This window comes from Mustelus asterias, chromosome 3, assembly GCF_964213995.1.
Source record: "Mustelus asterias chromosome 3, sMusAst1.hap1.1, whole genome shotgun sequence".
Lineage (NCBI taxonomy): Eukaryota > Metazoa > Chordata > Chondrichthyes > Carcharhiniformes > Triakidae > Mustelus > Mustelus asterias.
In genome coordinates, this window is record NC_135803.1 from 140,702,656 (window position 1) to 140,717,289 (window position 14,634).

The window sequence follows — 14,634 nt, forward strand, 5'->3', positions numbered from 1 at the left end:
TATGCTGCAACTGTATAGGACCTTGGTGAGACCACATTTGGAATGTTGTGTGCAGTTCTGGTCACCTCACTATAAGAAGGATGTGGAAACGCTGGAAAGAGTGCAGAGGAGATTTACTAGGATGCTGCCTGGTTTGGAGGGTGGGTCTTATGAGGAAAGGTTGAGGGAGCTAGGGCTGTTCTCTCTGGAGCGGAGGAGGCTGAGGGGAGACTTAATAGAGGTTTATAAAATGATGAAGGGGATAGATAGAGTGAACGTTCAAAGACTATTTCCTCGGGTGGATGGAGCTATTACAAGGGGGCATAACTATAGGGTTCGTGGTGGGAGATACAGGAAGGATATCAGAGGTAGGTTCTTTACGCAGAGAGTGGTTGGGGTGTGGAATGGACTGCCTGCAGTGATAGTGGAGTCAGACACTTTAGGAACATTTAAGCGGTTATTGGATAGGCACATGGAGCACACCAGGATGATAGGGAGTGGGATAGCTTGATCTTGGTTTCAGATAAAGCTCGGCACAACATCGTGGGCCGAAGGGCCTGTTCTGTGCTGTACTGTTCTATGTTCTATGTAAACCTTTTATGAGGTAAGGTGAGGCAAGATTTCTTCACCCAGAGAGTGGTGAATCTGAGGAATTCACTGCCACATAAAGACATTGAGGCCAAAACATTGTCTGATTCCAAGAAGAAATTAGATATAGCTCTTGGGGCTAAAGGGATCAATGGATATGGGGGGAAAGCAGGATCAAGATATTGATTTTGATGATCAGCCATGATCATAATGAATGGTGGAGCAGGCTCAAAGGGCCGAATGGTCTACTCTTGCTTATATTTTTTATTTTTCGAAGTTCCCGATATGTTGCCATGGGAAACGTGGCTGATGCATGCAATCGCGACCTGGTTTTGCAGCGGCGTAAAACAAGTTTTGGCCTTTTCGTGATATTTTCCACTGCCGTCTGCGATGATGGCCACTTCTGAAAATCCCAGCCACTATCTTTCCAATCCTGACTATTGTTAAAAATTGTACTTAATATCTAAGGCTCAAATGTTTGGGACACACATGTAATTCACATCCATTAGTCTCACATGAAACAACCCTTTTTGCTAAGCAGGTCTGAATAGACCACTGGACAGATGATGGAGCTGCCACTGCTCCAGACACAAGACTCCAGGTACACTCCAGTGCAAGCTTTTACACCAATAAGGAAACCGTGATTGTGTAACGACTCACTTCCATACATGTGGTCGCATAGTCTGTTGTTTGAGCAGTTGTCTCTTTCAGTCAGGCAACATGCTCTTTCTGAAAAATTATATTACTATCTTCGCTAACAACATACATTTATTTTGTGCAGAAAGTAAGAGTGAGTGAGTGGCTACATGGAAGTTGCAGCTGCATTTATATCCATGGTGTTGATGTGAATCTCTTTTCCAGATTGTCCTTGTTTGCATGGGATTTGTGATAACAGACCTGAAAATGCAGGGATTTGTCAACCTGGTACATGCGAAGTGGGTTTCACAGGTACATTCTGTGATAAGAAGACTGAGCCTTGCGGTCTGAGTGGTTTATCCCAGTACTGTCACGCGTTTGCTGTGTGTGAAAATGACAATGGCACTGCCAGGTAAGGAGAACAAGAGGCAAACTTCAAAGTAACAATTACCCCTTTAATATTTTTAGCCATTGACAGAAAGAAAAGGAAGACTTGTAGTTATCTAGAATATTTCACAACTTTGAGACATGGCAAAGCAGTTTGTGGCCAAAATAACTATTTTGAAGATGTAGTCAGTTGTTAGGTAGGGAACATGGCAGCCATTTTGGGTACAGCAATGTCCCAACTATGAGGTCATGACCAGGTAATGTGGTTCAGTAATGTTGCTTATTTGATTCTGTGCCAATATATGTCAGGCCAAATTTCCCCAGGTATAAGGTTAAGTTTTAAGTTTATTTATTAGTGTCACAAGTAGGCTTACATTAACACTGCAAGAAGTTACTGTGAAAATCCCCTAGTCGTCACGCTCCGGCGCTTGTTCGGGTACACTTAGGGAGAATTTAGCATGGCCATTGCACCTAACCCGTAAGTCTTTGGACTGTGGGAGGAAACCGGAGCACCTGGAGGAAACCCATGCAGACATGGGGAGAATGTGCAGACTCTGCACAGACAATGATCCAAGCCGGGAATCGAACCCGGGTGCCTGGCGCTGTGAGGCAGCAATGCTAACCACTGTGCCACTGTGCCACTCATACCTGTTCAGGAGCCTGCCATGCTTATGCTCAGACCCACCTGAATTTCTAGTATCTAAATCAAATTATCATCCTGGGTGAAGTTGGGGTGTGAGGTGTGTGGGGAGCCGAGGCAACCATTGACCAGAAACTGAACTGGACAAGCCTTACACTGTAGCTACAAGAGTAGGTCAGAGGCTGGGAATTCTGTGGAGAGTAACTTACCTCCTGACTCCCCAAAGCCTGTCCACCATCAACAAGGCACAAGTCTGTAGTGTGATGGAATACCCTCCACTTGCCTAGATAAGTGCTGCAACAACGACACTCAAGAAACTTGACACCATCCAGGGCAACGCAATCCGTCTGATTAGCACCCCATCCACCGCCTTAAACATTCATTCCCTCTACCAATGATAGGTGCACAGTGGCAGTATTGTGTACTATATACAAGATGCACTGTTGTAACTCACCACGGCTCCTTAAACAGCACCTTCCAAACCTGAAACTTCTACCAGCTAGATGGACAAGGGCAGCAGATTCATGGGAACACCGCCAGCTGCAAGTTCCCCTTCAAACCACACACCATCCTGACTTGGAATTATATTGCCTTTCCTTCATTGTCCCTGGGTCAATATCCTGGAACTCATTTTTCTTTCCTGCATCAGATGGACTGCTGAGGTTCAAGAAGGGGGCTCGCCACCACCTTCTCAAGAGTGCATTGGGGATGGGTAGCAAATGTGACACCCACATCCCATGAAGGAATAAAAAAAAGTCATTCCTGATTGTTTTGATAATCTAAGGGAAGAAAGCAAACTGCTTCCAGTTTAGAGAAATATCCAATGCCTCATGCAATAAGTTTCTAATTAATCACAGAATGCATTCGTATGGTTAACTCCACAGGGGATTTATGAGCAACGGTTAATGGCCTTAAAGTAAGAGACTAACTAAATATTATAGGATTAATTCAGTAAGGGTACATTTTAAGGCACTAGATGGAATTGTGACAAGAGAAAGGGCAAAGTCAACTATTGTCCCTATTGTGTGATTCACATTTATGTCTAGAGAGATTCCAATCCAGAAATGCAGACTAATTTGCCCTTAATGTTGTCCTCCAGCCACTCTATTAGTTTAGAATCAATGATTTAGTGATCAACCAGTATTCATTTGAAATAATATCTCATTTTAATGTTTTCATGCTTTCCCCAGATGTGTATGTAAGAATGGATATGAGGGTGAGGGGATTTCCTGTCGAGTAGAGGATCTTTGTAAAAAGCCTGACCGAGGAGGATGTGATGAGAATGTAAGCAAAGCTACCATTTCTATTGTCTATTGTCAGAGGACTGTATAGCAGGATTGTCCAAACTGGGAGCCCTTACATGGCCCCCTGTATCTGACCCCTGGAGCCAATATTTACACCACAGATATATTCAATTAAAGATTCTGCAAGGAGTTGCTCCTCCAATCATAAGCTGCTGCTCTCCCACGTTTGCTGCAATAGGCTAACTAGTGAGCCTATCAGTAGCAAATTCAGCAGAGAAACTGTTTCTGATTGGAGAGCAGCAAGAGAATGAGTATTTCTGTTTTGTTTCCACAGTATGGCTCTCTCTGCCTCTGGCCGCACACTGTCTCTTCCTCTTGAACAGGCATTGTCCCTATTGGAGTGAAGATAACAAAACAGTTCAGCAAGACCAAGTGAATAGCATTGTTGTAGCAACAGCACCCACCCGGGGCAACTGAAGTCTCAGACAGTGCAGAGTGAGGAAGTGCATCCCTTTACAGCATCCTGAAAATTCCCTTAGTAAGATATCCAAATCTCCTGGACCTGGGTGGCGAGTGAGTGAGTCTGTATGAGTGAGTGGGCCCTATTTTATCATTTTGGTTCTAAGTGCTGGGCGGACTTGAAACTGGGAGTGTTTTAGATCCGACTTTTAGGCCCGTTCTCAGGCACCCCCATACGCACTCTGCCTGAAAAAATACCAGTGACTCCGAATCGCACTGCACAAGCCTATGGGTGGGGCTTAACGTGCCCAAAATCATGCAGCTCCGATGGGCGCCTCCAACTGCGCATGCGCAGAAGAAAAATATGATAGAATGCGGCTTCCCTGCCACATCACTCCCGGGCCAGATAATGCCTCCCTCTGGATCCCACAGACATTGCCCCAGCCCCACAACATTATTGACCCTCTTATCCCCCCACCCACCCGCCACCCAGACTGATTGCGGACCCCTCTCATCCTTCCCCCTCACTGATCACAGACAGAGTGGCAACAGATTTCCCTTTGCCCCTCACTGATCTCAGGCAGAGAGGGAGCGGACCCCCCCCTTTCCCCCTCACTGATCTCAGGCAGAGTGGCAGCGGATCTCTCTTTCCCCCTCACTGATCTCAGGCATAGTGGCAGTGGACACCCCCTTACCCCCCCCACCGATCTCAGGCAGACTGGCAGTGGACCCCCCCTTCCCCCTCACTGATCACAGGCAGAGTGGCAGCAGACCCCCCCTTCCCCTCACCCACCGATCTCAAGCAGAGAGCAGTCGGGCGTGAAGAGGTAAGTGCCGAGCGCCCGAATTGGACTTTTGTGGAGCATATCTGTTTCGCGCCAAATCTGGATGGGCGAACGTGGTGGTAAAGGGAGAAGCGCCTGTAAGGTTGGGCATGCAGCCCATTAAGTCAATTTAAATGCATGCAAATGCATGTAAATGGCCATCGCGCTCATTCCGGGCGTGGTCCCGATCATGGCCATTTTGGTAAAGAAACGGTGCGGAGGCGGGCGGGCGCGGATCGCGCTACTCGCCTCACGACCGATTTTACCAAGTTTTTGCGCCCGAAAACGTCTGCAACACGATGGTAAAATTGAGCCCAGTGAGTCTGTGCTAGTGAGTAAGTGAGCCTGTGAATGCGTGAGTGAGTTGGTGTGTAAAAAAAAACAAACACGTGGCGCTGTTGTGGGGTGGGAACAAGTTGTGGTCCCGTATGCTGCATTCATATTTTTAGCCATGTCACCCTGGTGAGGAGTCAAATGAAGAATAGATATTTCCCCACAAAGAAGCTAAACAATGCATACAGGTCATCGACCATTCAAATGTGCTTCCTAGTGGCTTCAGAATATTACTTGTATAGACTTGGAAAGAGCTAATGCAGGAGAACCAGAGTAAGCAGAAAGTGGTGGAAAACAGAGTAGTAACTAAGAACAAGGTTCCTTAAATTAAATTGTGAAATACCAATATGCAAATACTTCATGCTTTACATGTAAGTTCTTGGAACTCCTTGTGTCCTACCTCAACCATGGCCAAGAGTGTAAATGATGGCATGACTCTCAGTCCTGCAAGGATTCGCACATGTGGGCAACTCTCCAGCATCAGATTACTTAATTATTTCATAATGTGAAAATATTTTCTTGCATTACTCATTTGTTCTGAATAATTGGAACATGTGATTCCATTTTCATTCACAGCATCAGAATGCCAAGTTAGGATTTCCTTTTTAAGCTATTCTTTGAACAATATTTAGCTTGGCATGAGGTGCGAAGTGCGAATGTCATAGTTAAGTTGGCCTGGTGCATGCACACTTTGGATTTTGTTATTGCCATTGGATCCTGGGCTATTTGATACCATTCTGTTTGCCATTCTATTGTAAAGTGAATAAACGATTCCGGTTTAAAACTAACAATGACAGCTATTTGCAACAGTAGGGAGGCCAAGAGACACATGGAGATTCCAACTGACATTTGAAATGAAAGTCCTGCGCGAGTATGAAGGGGGTTTTGCAAAGCTACCGTAGACAATGGCCTGTCATTCTTTACATACCTGTCTTTTTATTGTAGGCAGAATGTTTTCTGCTAGCTCCTGGGAATGTAACCTGCCAATGCAACATTGGATGGACTGGAGATGGGAGAGTCTGTGTTGAAATAAATGAATGCTTATTGAGCATGCGAGGAGGTTGTGACGAGAACGCTGACTGTCAGTACATTGGGCCTGCACAGGTACCTCTAACTGGTTTATCTGAGGCTTATTTTTGTTGTAAGTGGGAAGCTACTGTAAACCCCGCTGGAGTGAAATACTCCTGGCAGGGGGAAGGCTAACCTCAGTCCCGGGCTCGCTAATGCCATTTAAATTACATTCAAATTGCCCCCTGCATATTTAATGCAGCTCCGCATCAATTTCTGGCGTGAAGCTGATAGTGCCGGAAATCAGGCACTGGGATACGCGCCCAGTGTGAATCACACGGATCAGGCACTGCTTAAATCTCCCGGCCCACTGCACTAAAAAATCAGCACAATGGGCCGGGAGAATTGTCCCCAGAATTTCTTGGGGAGAATTGCCTCCTTTATGTATATGAGCATACTACTTGAGGGAACAGTCCTGCACATATTTTATGAATTCAAGCAGCTAACTTTTGCCAAAGCATTCTATGGACCACTTGCATTGTAAAATAGCTTGATTATGAGGTTAGGTTAATAACCGTGTGAACGAAGGTTTTGTGTAATTAAACTACAAACCCAGTTTTTGCTCAAACTTAAACCCCTTAACATTTTAGTGACACCAGGAAAGTGCTATATTTTGACAACTATCGTTTTACTTATTCCTATGGGAACAGAGTCGCTGTGCATGCAGGAGAGGCTATGCTGGTGATGGCAAGAAGTGCACTGCTATTAATCCATGCCTGGAAGAGAATGGTGGATGCCATGTAATGGTAAAAAAACATAATTGATCATAATTATGTACTGTGATTTCCAGGATCTTAATATTTGTTTTTATTTCTTCTCCTGCGATTCAACATTCAGGATGCTCTATATTTATGAAACCATTCTGGTAGAAAATTTTCAGTCCCTCTGAAATGGCAAATTCAGTCGAACTGTACCCTGTGGAGAAGAGCCTCACTAGGCAAGAATGGAGTTCTCAGAATCAGGGCAATAGCCTTAAAGTCTCCACTGAGGCTCTTTGTAGTTTTATTGTACTTATCCTAATGAATGCAGTGCAATCTCCAGCGGGCAATTTCTGACTCAGTTGGCTTGTAATGAGGAGGTACCAAGCAATGACCTGGGAGTTCAATGATGAAAAGTACTGAAGGTAGACAGAAACATTTCCTCGCAGCCAGTAACTAGAGAGTAGAATTGGTTGGGGTGTGCCAGGTGGGCGAGAGAGTCTTTGATTTGATTTGATTTGATTTATTATTGTCACATGTATTAACATACAGTGAAAAGTATTGTTTCTTGCATGCTATACAGACAAAACATACTGTTCATAGAGAAGGAAACGAGAGAATGCAGATGTAGCGTTACAGTCATAGCTAGGGTGTAGAGAAAGATCAACTTAATGCAAGGTAAGTCCATTCAAAAGTCTGATAGCAGCAGGGAAGAAGTTGTTCTTGAATCGGTTGGTACGTGACCTCAGACTTTTGTATTGTTTTCCTGACGGAAGAAGGTGAAAGAGAGAATGTCCGGGGTGCATGGGGTCCTTAATTATGCTGGCTGCTTTGCCGAGGCAGCGGGAAATGTAGATAGAGTCAATGGATGGGAGGCTGGTTTGCGTGATGGTCTATTCTTGTCGGATACTTGCGTTTATCACTTCCAGACAAGAGAAGTGGATAGTCTTTGTCACAAAGCTCCATGTCTGCATCAATACTTCAAAATCAATCAACATGATCATAATTAAAGTGGAATAAGCCAATGTTGCTTTTTTGTTTCTTGACCCGAGTCTTTCATATGGAAACTTCAACTTTTGATGGCACCTCTTCCAATGTTTCAGCCAAGAACTGACCTAAGCACCGCAGCCCCCAAAAGAACTGAAAGGGAATGGGTGCTAGGCCTCTGCAATAAATTTCAGCCTAACGATAGCAAGCAATTATTCAGCAGCTCAAACCTTGAAGAATCTTAAAATAAGATCTGCAAAAGCATTTAAATTTTTAGTTCTTTCTCTGTCTTTTTTAAAATTCCCTTCAAGCTCCCATTGCTTAAATAGTCTGGTCTACCATTGGCAATGCTGTACACTCTGCTGGGGGGATCGCTCAACTCAGTTGGCTGGATGGTCAGTTCATGATGCAGAACAATGTCAATAATTCCTGTGCTGGCTGAGGTTATTCATAAAGGCCCCGCCTTCTCAACCTTGCCACCCCCCCTTTCCCCGCCTGAGGTGTGGTGATCCTCAGGTTAAAATCACCCCCAGTCAGCTCTCCACCTCAAAGGAAAGAGCAACCTATGGTCATCTGGGACTTTGGTGACTTTATACTCTGCTACTGCCTCTCTAGTGAAGAGAACGGTAATTAAGAGGAGACAGACCCTGTTATGCCCTATCTGAAATTAAATAGTACCACATTGTGGAGTGCATCATCTACCATGGAGCCAAGAACTGAGAAAAGTACCCAATAAGTCGATAAATGGATATGAAAATAGAACTTGGGATTTGAAAACTTGCATCTGTGGTTGAGAGTCTATGCCTAAATTTCATATGTGTTAAGTGAAACCAGTTGCCCATATAAAAACATAATGAAAGCTAAATGTTTCCATCTATAGGCTGCTTGTGAACCTATCGAAAATGGAAATCGAAAGTGTACCTGCCTTAGGGGCTATGCTGGAAATGGCATCATGTGCTTTGGGGACATATTAACAGTAAGTAGAATGCAATGTCAAAACTACAATAACCAATTTGAAGAAGTAATCCAGTTATTTTGTAAACTCTTCTGTATCTTGTGTGCATTTATTTGCCCAGTGCTCACTTACTTTGTCATTTTGAGGTTTATCATTATTTATTTTGAAGGAGCTGGCATCAAGTGCGTACTTCTCAGGGTTCAATGACTGGCTCCAGGTATGTACTCTGCATTGTTTAACTTCAGCTGCAAGTTGCAAATAGGATCACATTCTCAACTGAATTTTAAAAAAATGTTTATTTGCAATTGAAACCTTTTGGAATTTTTTCCCTCAGGCTATTTATTATTGCTTGTTGTTTAAGGTTTTATTTTGGAGTATTGAAATGATCTGTCACATTTTGGTGAGCTTTTTGTCAAATTCTGAGGTGCTGAAAGTGCTTGCTCTCCCTTTCTATGAATGGTGTTCTCTCATCTGTTCCACTCCAATGACCAGAACTCCTTGAGCCAACCAACAGAGTGTTTCCTCAGACAGTGGCAGTTGGAATTCCTTTGATCTACTGGGTATACTGGGGGTAAAATTCATCTTTTGAGGGTGTAGGGATTTTTTCAGAGGCTAGGTATTGAGCTTAACTTTAGCTAATACAAAGACTCGCGACTACAGTATCCTGGTGAAAAACGTTCTTTATTGACCAACGTACGCTGGGAGAGAAAGGGTTGGGTGGTCCAACACTTCTCTGAAGTTATATCACAGTGGCAATACAATTATACGTATATATATGATATATATATGTTTTCCAAAAGACATTTTACCCCTCCCCCCGTCAAAAATGAACCAATCAACATTAGTACAGGTCAATCATTATTAGTAAACGTCATATACCTTGGCCAATTACAGATATTCTCTGACAGCATTGGAACAATAGGTTCTAGTGGTTTCTGCCTACTTTCCCATGGCCACCAGTTCTGAACTCTTATTTGATTTAATACGCTCTGCCTATTCATTGAGCTGTCTGGAACCACTAGCTTGTCCTTACTCAATGAATGTCTCTTTCACTGAGCTGTCTGGTACCCATGCTGATAAGAGCTATGTTTCTATGGGTGTATTGTTATAAGGAATGTGGTTCATTTTACTGGCCTATTTCCTATGATGCCTTAGAACCCTGTGCCATTAGCCAAGATGTATGCCTGTTCAATAGTACACTTTCAGCAATACATGTTTAAATTCTCGAATTGTGGTTATATGTGTTTCTAGGCAGGAAGTATCTCTGTGAAAGATATATAAGTCAGTCTGTGATTCTTGTTATAAGCTAATCCACTCTGTTCTAATGGTCTTTATTAGTGTTTTAAATCCCAGAGTATTCTGAAGTCCTCTAACAGGGGGGACTCAAAATAACTGGTAGTAAATTGGCCACCTGTTGTACAGCCTGCCCTATTTCCTTTCCATTGAAGGTGAGGTGTGTAAAGGGTGATCAGTCTACCACCATCTTCTTGCATTGAATTTTACCCCCAGCTCCATGATTGAGAACTCAGCACGAGCTGGTTTCTCATTCCGTGGTCGCCACACTACCAGAAGGACATGGAAGATTTGGAGAGTGCAAAGAAAGTTGACCAGGATGTTGCCTGGTCTTGAGAGTGTTGGCAATGAGGGGAGGTTGAATAAACTAGGATTGTTGTCACTGGAAAGACAAAGGCTGAGGGGAAACCTGATAGGTGTCTACAAAATTATGAGAGGCATAGATAGGGTGGATAGTCAGATGCTCTTTCCCAGGGTGGAAGTGTCAATTACAAGGGGGCACAGGTTCAAGGTGAGAAGAGGAAGTTTAAGGGAGATATGCAGGGGAAGTGTTTCACGCAGTGAGTGGTAGATGCTGTAACGCACTGCCAGAGGATGTGGCAGAAGCAGCAGACACATTAGCAACATTTAAGAGACATCTGGAGGGGTACATGAATAGGGAGGGAATAGAGGGATACAGACCGAGTATGAGCATAATTTTTTTTATAAGTTTAGTTTGGACATCATGATTTGCATGGGCTTGGAGGGCTGAAGGGCCTGTTCCTGTGTTGTACTTTTCTTTGTTCTTGGTTCTCCAGTAATATTAAGCAACATTTCATCGTTTTAACTGCTCAGTTGTGGTGAATAGGTTGCATCATCACAGTACAGATCATAAGAAAGTTTTCCTCTCTCTGTAGGTATCTCCAAGGATTGGCTTACCCATTTAAATTTTGCTTCCGGCAAAAAATTGCTGAAACCCAATAGTGCCAGGAATCTCTCAGATAGAGAATTGAGTCAGTATGGTGATAATATGTTAATGTTTTCATAAACCTGTTCACATGTTTGCATTACTCTGGGGTAAATCTGTCAAGTCAAAAAAGGTTCTACAGCCAAGGAACAATCAATTTTATCGAGCAGGAGTGACAGAACATTCTGGGTCTTTGATTAGAGCTTCAGGGAATCTTTCCAGTTAGCTGCATACGCAACCGTTATCTTTATGAATCAGGCTGATCAAAGGGTTTTTAAAAATTTTTTATCCATGGTAAGCATAGCATATTTGAGAGGAAAAAGGTGACTTGGGACTGATGGTTCCTATTTAGATTTTTCTTGGGTCCTTCGTGAATCTGTTGTAGGCTCGTGAATGGAGATTGATTGTTATAGTCAACAACTCCATTATCATTGCATCATGTGATTATCAAATAATTAAAGGCAAACTAGTTATAACTTGGTCTTCTTTGGTCTACCAATTCCTATGGTCTGATGTGTTAGTTTAAATGGATGCATGAGGTATATCCTACACTGCTTCCCTCACATGCAACCCCAACAATCTGTAAGCATTGATAGAATCCCTACAGTGCAGAAGGAGGCCATTCAGCCCATCAAGCCTGCACTGACAAAAATCCCACCCAGGCTCAGTCCCCATAACCCCAGGTATTTACTCTGCTAATCCCCCTGACACTAAGGGGCAATTTAGCATGGCTGATCAACCCAACCCACAAATCTTTGGAGGGTGGGAGGAAACCAGAGCACCCAGAGGAAATCCACACAGACATGGGGAGAACATGCAAACTCCACACAGACAATGACCCAAGCTGGAAATCGAATCCGAGTCCCTGCTGCTAAGAGGCAGCAGTGCTAACCACTGTGCCACTCCTCCAGCTTGTTAAATCCTGTAGCTATTTGACAACCTGATGTTATTGTGAGAATTTTGTTCTTGGTTTACTGGTTAAACTTCACAGTGGATAGAAAATATAAACTGCTAAGTTTTGCCCAGTTTTTTTTAATTCTGGAACAAATGGGCTGGGGTTTTCCATGGTTGCATTCATATAAATCCTTTCATATAAATTATGTCATGGGTTCCAATCCAGGCCTACTATTGCTGGGAGAATTAGTGAATGACCTCCTAGTTTTGGTATTTTTAAAATTTTGAGGCTTTGTAGCTAATCTGTTGAGTGATCTCCCATATTGCCTACTGCCATAGCAGCATGCTTAGTATAATGCTTGTCTCTTACTTGTAATAAACATGGGCTGGAATTCTCCAACCGTTCACGCTCCACCGACGCTGCCAGCGAGAATGAAAAATTTGGTGCTCAGCCAAATCTCCGTTCACTGCAAAGACTCCCAGTGGAGGGCAAGGTCGGAAAATCCAGTCCTTGGTGTGTAGTTATTTTACCCAAACCATGGTCTGACTGACTCTTCCTTCTATCATTTTTGAAGGAAGTTACAAGAGGGAAATTGACATTTCCAGGAAGCCAAATACAACCCAATGGCTTCTGTCCGAGCACTGGGCTTGTTATAATAGCAGAAATTGTGTAAAATTACACTCCAGTTCAAAAGGAACAGGGCACATTTAGTGTATAGTTTATTTATTAGCATCACAAGTAGGCTTACATTCACACTGCGATGAAGTTACTGTGAAAATCCCCTAGTCGCCACACCCCAGCAGTTATTCGGATACACTGAGGGAGAGTTTAGCATGGCCAATCCACCTAAACAGCACATTTTTCGGACTGTGGGAGGAAACTGGAGCACCTGGAAGAAACCCACACAGACACGGGGAGAATGTATAGACTCCACACAGACAGTGATCAAGCCAGGAATTGAACCCCAGTCCTTAGCACTGTGAGGCAGCAGTGCTAACCACTGTGCTGCAGCAGTGCTAAACATTATGCCACCGTGCTGCCCACAATCCCACTATTGGGAATGATCGAGAGAGTTATACTTTAATTGAAAATGTAATGATGTCTTTGGTACACTGGGCAATTGCAATCTCACTGGTCCTTTTACTCCCCTTTCTCTTTGAAACAGAAATCCATGCGTAGTATGGAATTCCCTGCAGGAGCTAATATGACTGTTCTCGTGCCATCAGAGACTACCATAAACAATAAAGATAGGACTGACATTGAATCTTGGGAGCAACGGGACAGTCTACCACTCATAGTAAAGTAAGATAACTGTGCAAAAATAGTCTTATTTTCTTTCTTTCTTGGTTTCGCTAACAGTCTAGTAAATCTATTTAATGAATAGCCAAGTTGAGACCGTTTGTAATGTTCAAACTGCTATCTTGTTAAAGATCGATTACATCAGCACAGATCGGGAGTTGAGCACTCTGGTCTATATGGCTTTGTTCCACACAACACATCTGTTTACATATCAATCCACTGGAGGGGCTAAATGATCTTTTATTAACAAGCCAAATTCACATAAATATTTATATTTGTTATAATCAAATCCATGTAGGAATTAGTTCACACAATTATGAGTGCTACATAGTCAGCAGAAACTATGTACAGTATTTTGTACTGCCAATTTTCAGCTTACAGTGTGACTGGTGCTTTTTCACAAATTGAGTTTTTGTATTTTAAATCTTTTTGAATATTTTTCTTCTGATGGGGGAGGGTCTTTTGTTTCCCTTCATGTGTGAAAAATACCATAGATCACCTTTTCCTTGTTTGTGGGGCATGAAACATTCTACTGATGGTGGGCTATCATCCTACTCTCCTGCATGGGTCTTCATCTTTCAGGTGAATACATTAGATGCATTTCGTTTAAGACAGCTGGCTTGTACAACTCCTACTAATTCACAGAGCACCATCACTAAACCTCCACCTCCGTGTACAAATATCCCATTCACGGTGTGTATCGCATGTACAAATGTGAAGGAACTCTTGAGACGGGTGACTTCCCGTGCTTTGAAGTTAGAGCATCCAGGTGCTCTGAGGCCCACACAAATGATTGTTTGCCACATAGATCAAATATATGCCAGCTGATAAATGGGCAGGCAAACAGATATGTTTCATAATTTTGAAGTGTCATGTTTTGAGTGGGTACACAACAAAACAAGAAATAGAAGCAAGAGTAGGCCATCAGGTCCTTCAAGCCTGCCCCGCTATTCAATACGATCATGGCTGATCTATGTGGGCCTCAACGCCTTTTCTGTGTCATTTCCCCATGGCCCTCTATTCCTCGGGCTATCAAATATTTATCCACCTCCACTTTAAATACTTCTCATGATCCAGCCTCCACCACCCTTTCGGGCAGAGAATTCCAGAGATTCACCTGTGAGAAGAAATTTCTACGCACCTTTTAAATGACTGGCCCTTTATCCTGTAGTTATGGTCCCTTGTTTGAAACTCTCCCACTAGTGAAAACATCACACCATCTACTCTGTCAAGCCCCCTCAAGATCTTATATGTTTGAATAAGGTCTCCCCTCATTCTTCTAAACTCCAAGGAATACAGACCCAGACTGTTTAATCTCCCTTGATAGGACAACCCTCTCAGCCTAGGAATTAGCCTGGGGACTGCAGCATTGTGTTAGATCAAAGTATTAAACTGGAGCTGTT

At 43.2% G+C, this 14,634-nt stretch overlaps 1 protein-coding gene across 1 annotated transcript in view; it reads left to right on the top strand.

Moving 5' to 3' along the window:
• LOC144491876 (stabilin-1-like) overlaps nucleotides 1-14,634 on the top strand; it is a 213,167-nt gene that overhangs the window by 99,899 nt on the left and 98,634 nt on the right. The window contains exons 23-29 of the mRNA XM_078210166.1: nucleotides 1,429-1,615; nucleotides 3,421-3,514; nucleotides 6,036-6,194; nucleotides 6,809-6,904; nucleotides 8,724-8,819; nucleotides 8,968-9,015; nucleotides 13,098-13,234. Of these exons, the coding sequence (XP_078066292.1) occupies nucleotides 1,429-1,615; nucleotides 3,421-3,514; nucleotides 6,036-6,194; nucleotides 6,809-6,904; nucleotides 8,724-8,819; nucleotides 8,968-9,015; nucleotides 13,098-13,234 (817 nt within the window). The remainder of the gene's footprint in view (nucleotides 1-1,428; nucleotides 1,616-3,420; nucleotides 3,515-6,035; nucleotides 6,195-6,808; nucleotides 6,905-8,723; nucleotides 8,820-8,967; nucleotides 9,016-13,097; nucleotides 13,235-14,634) is intronic.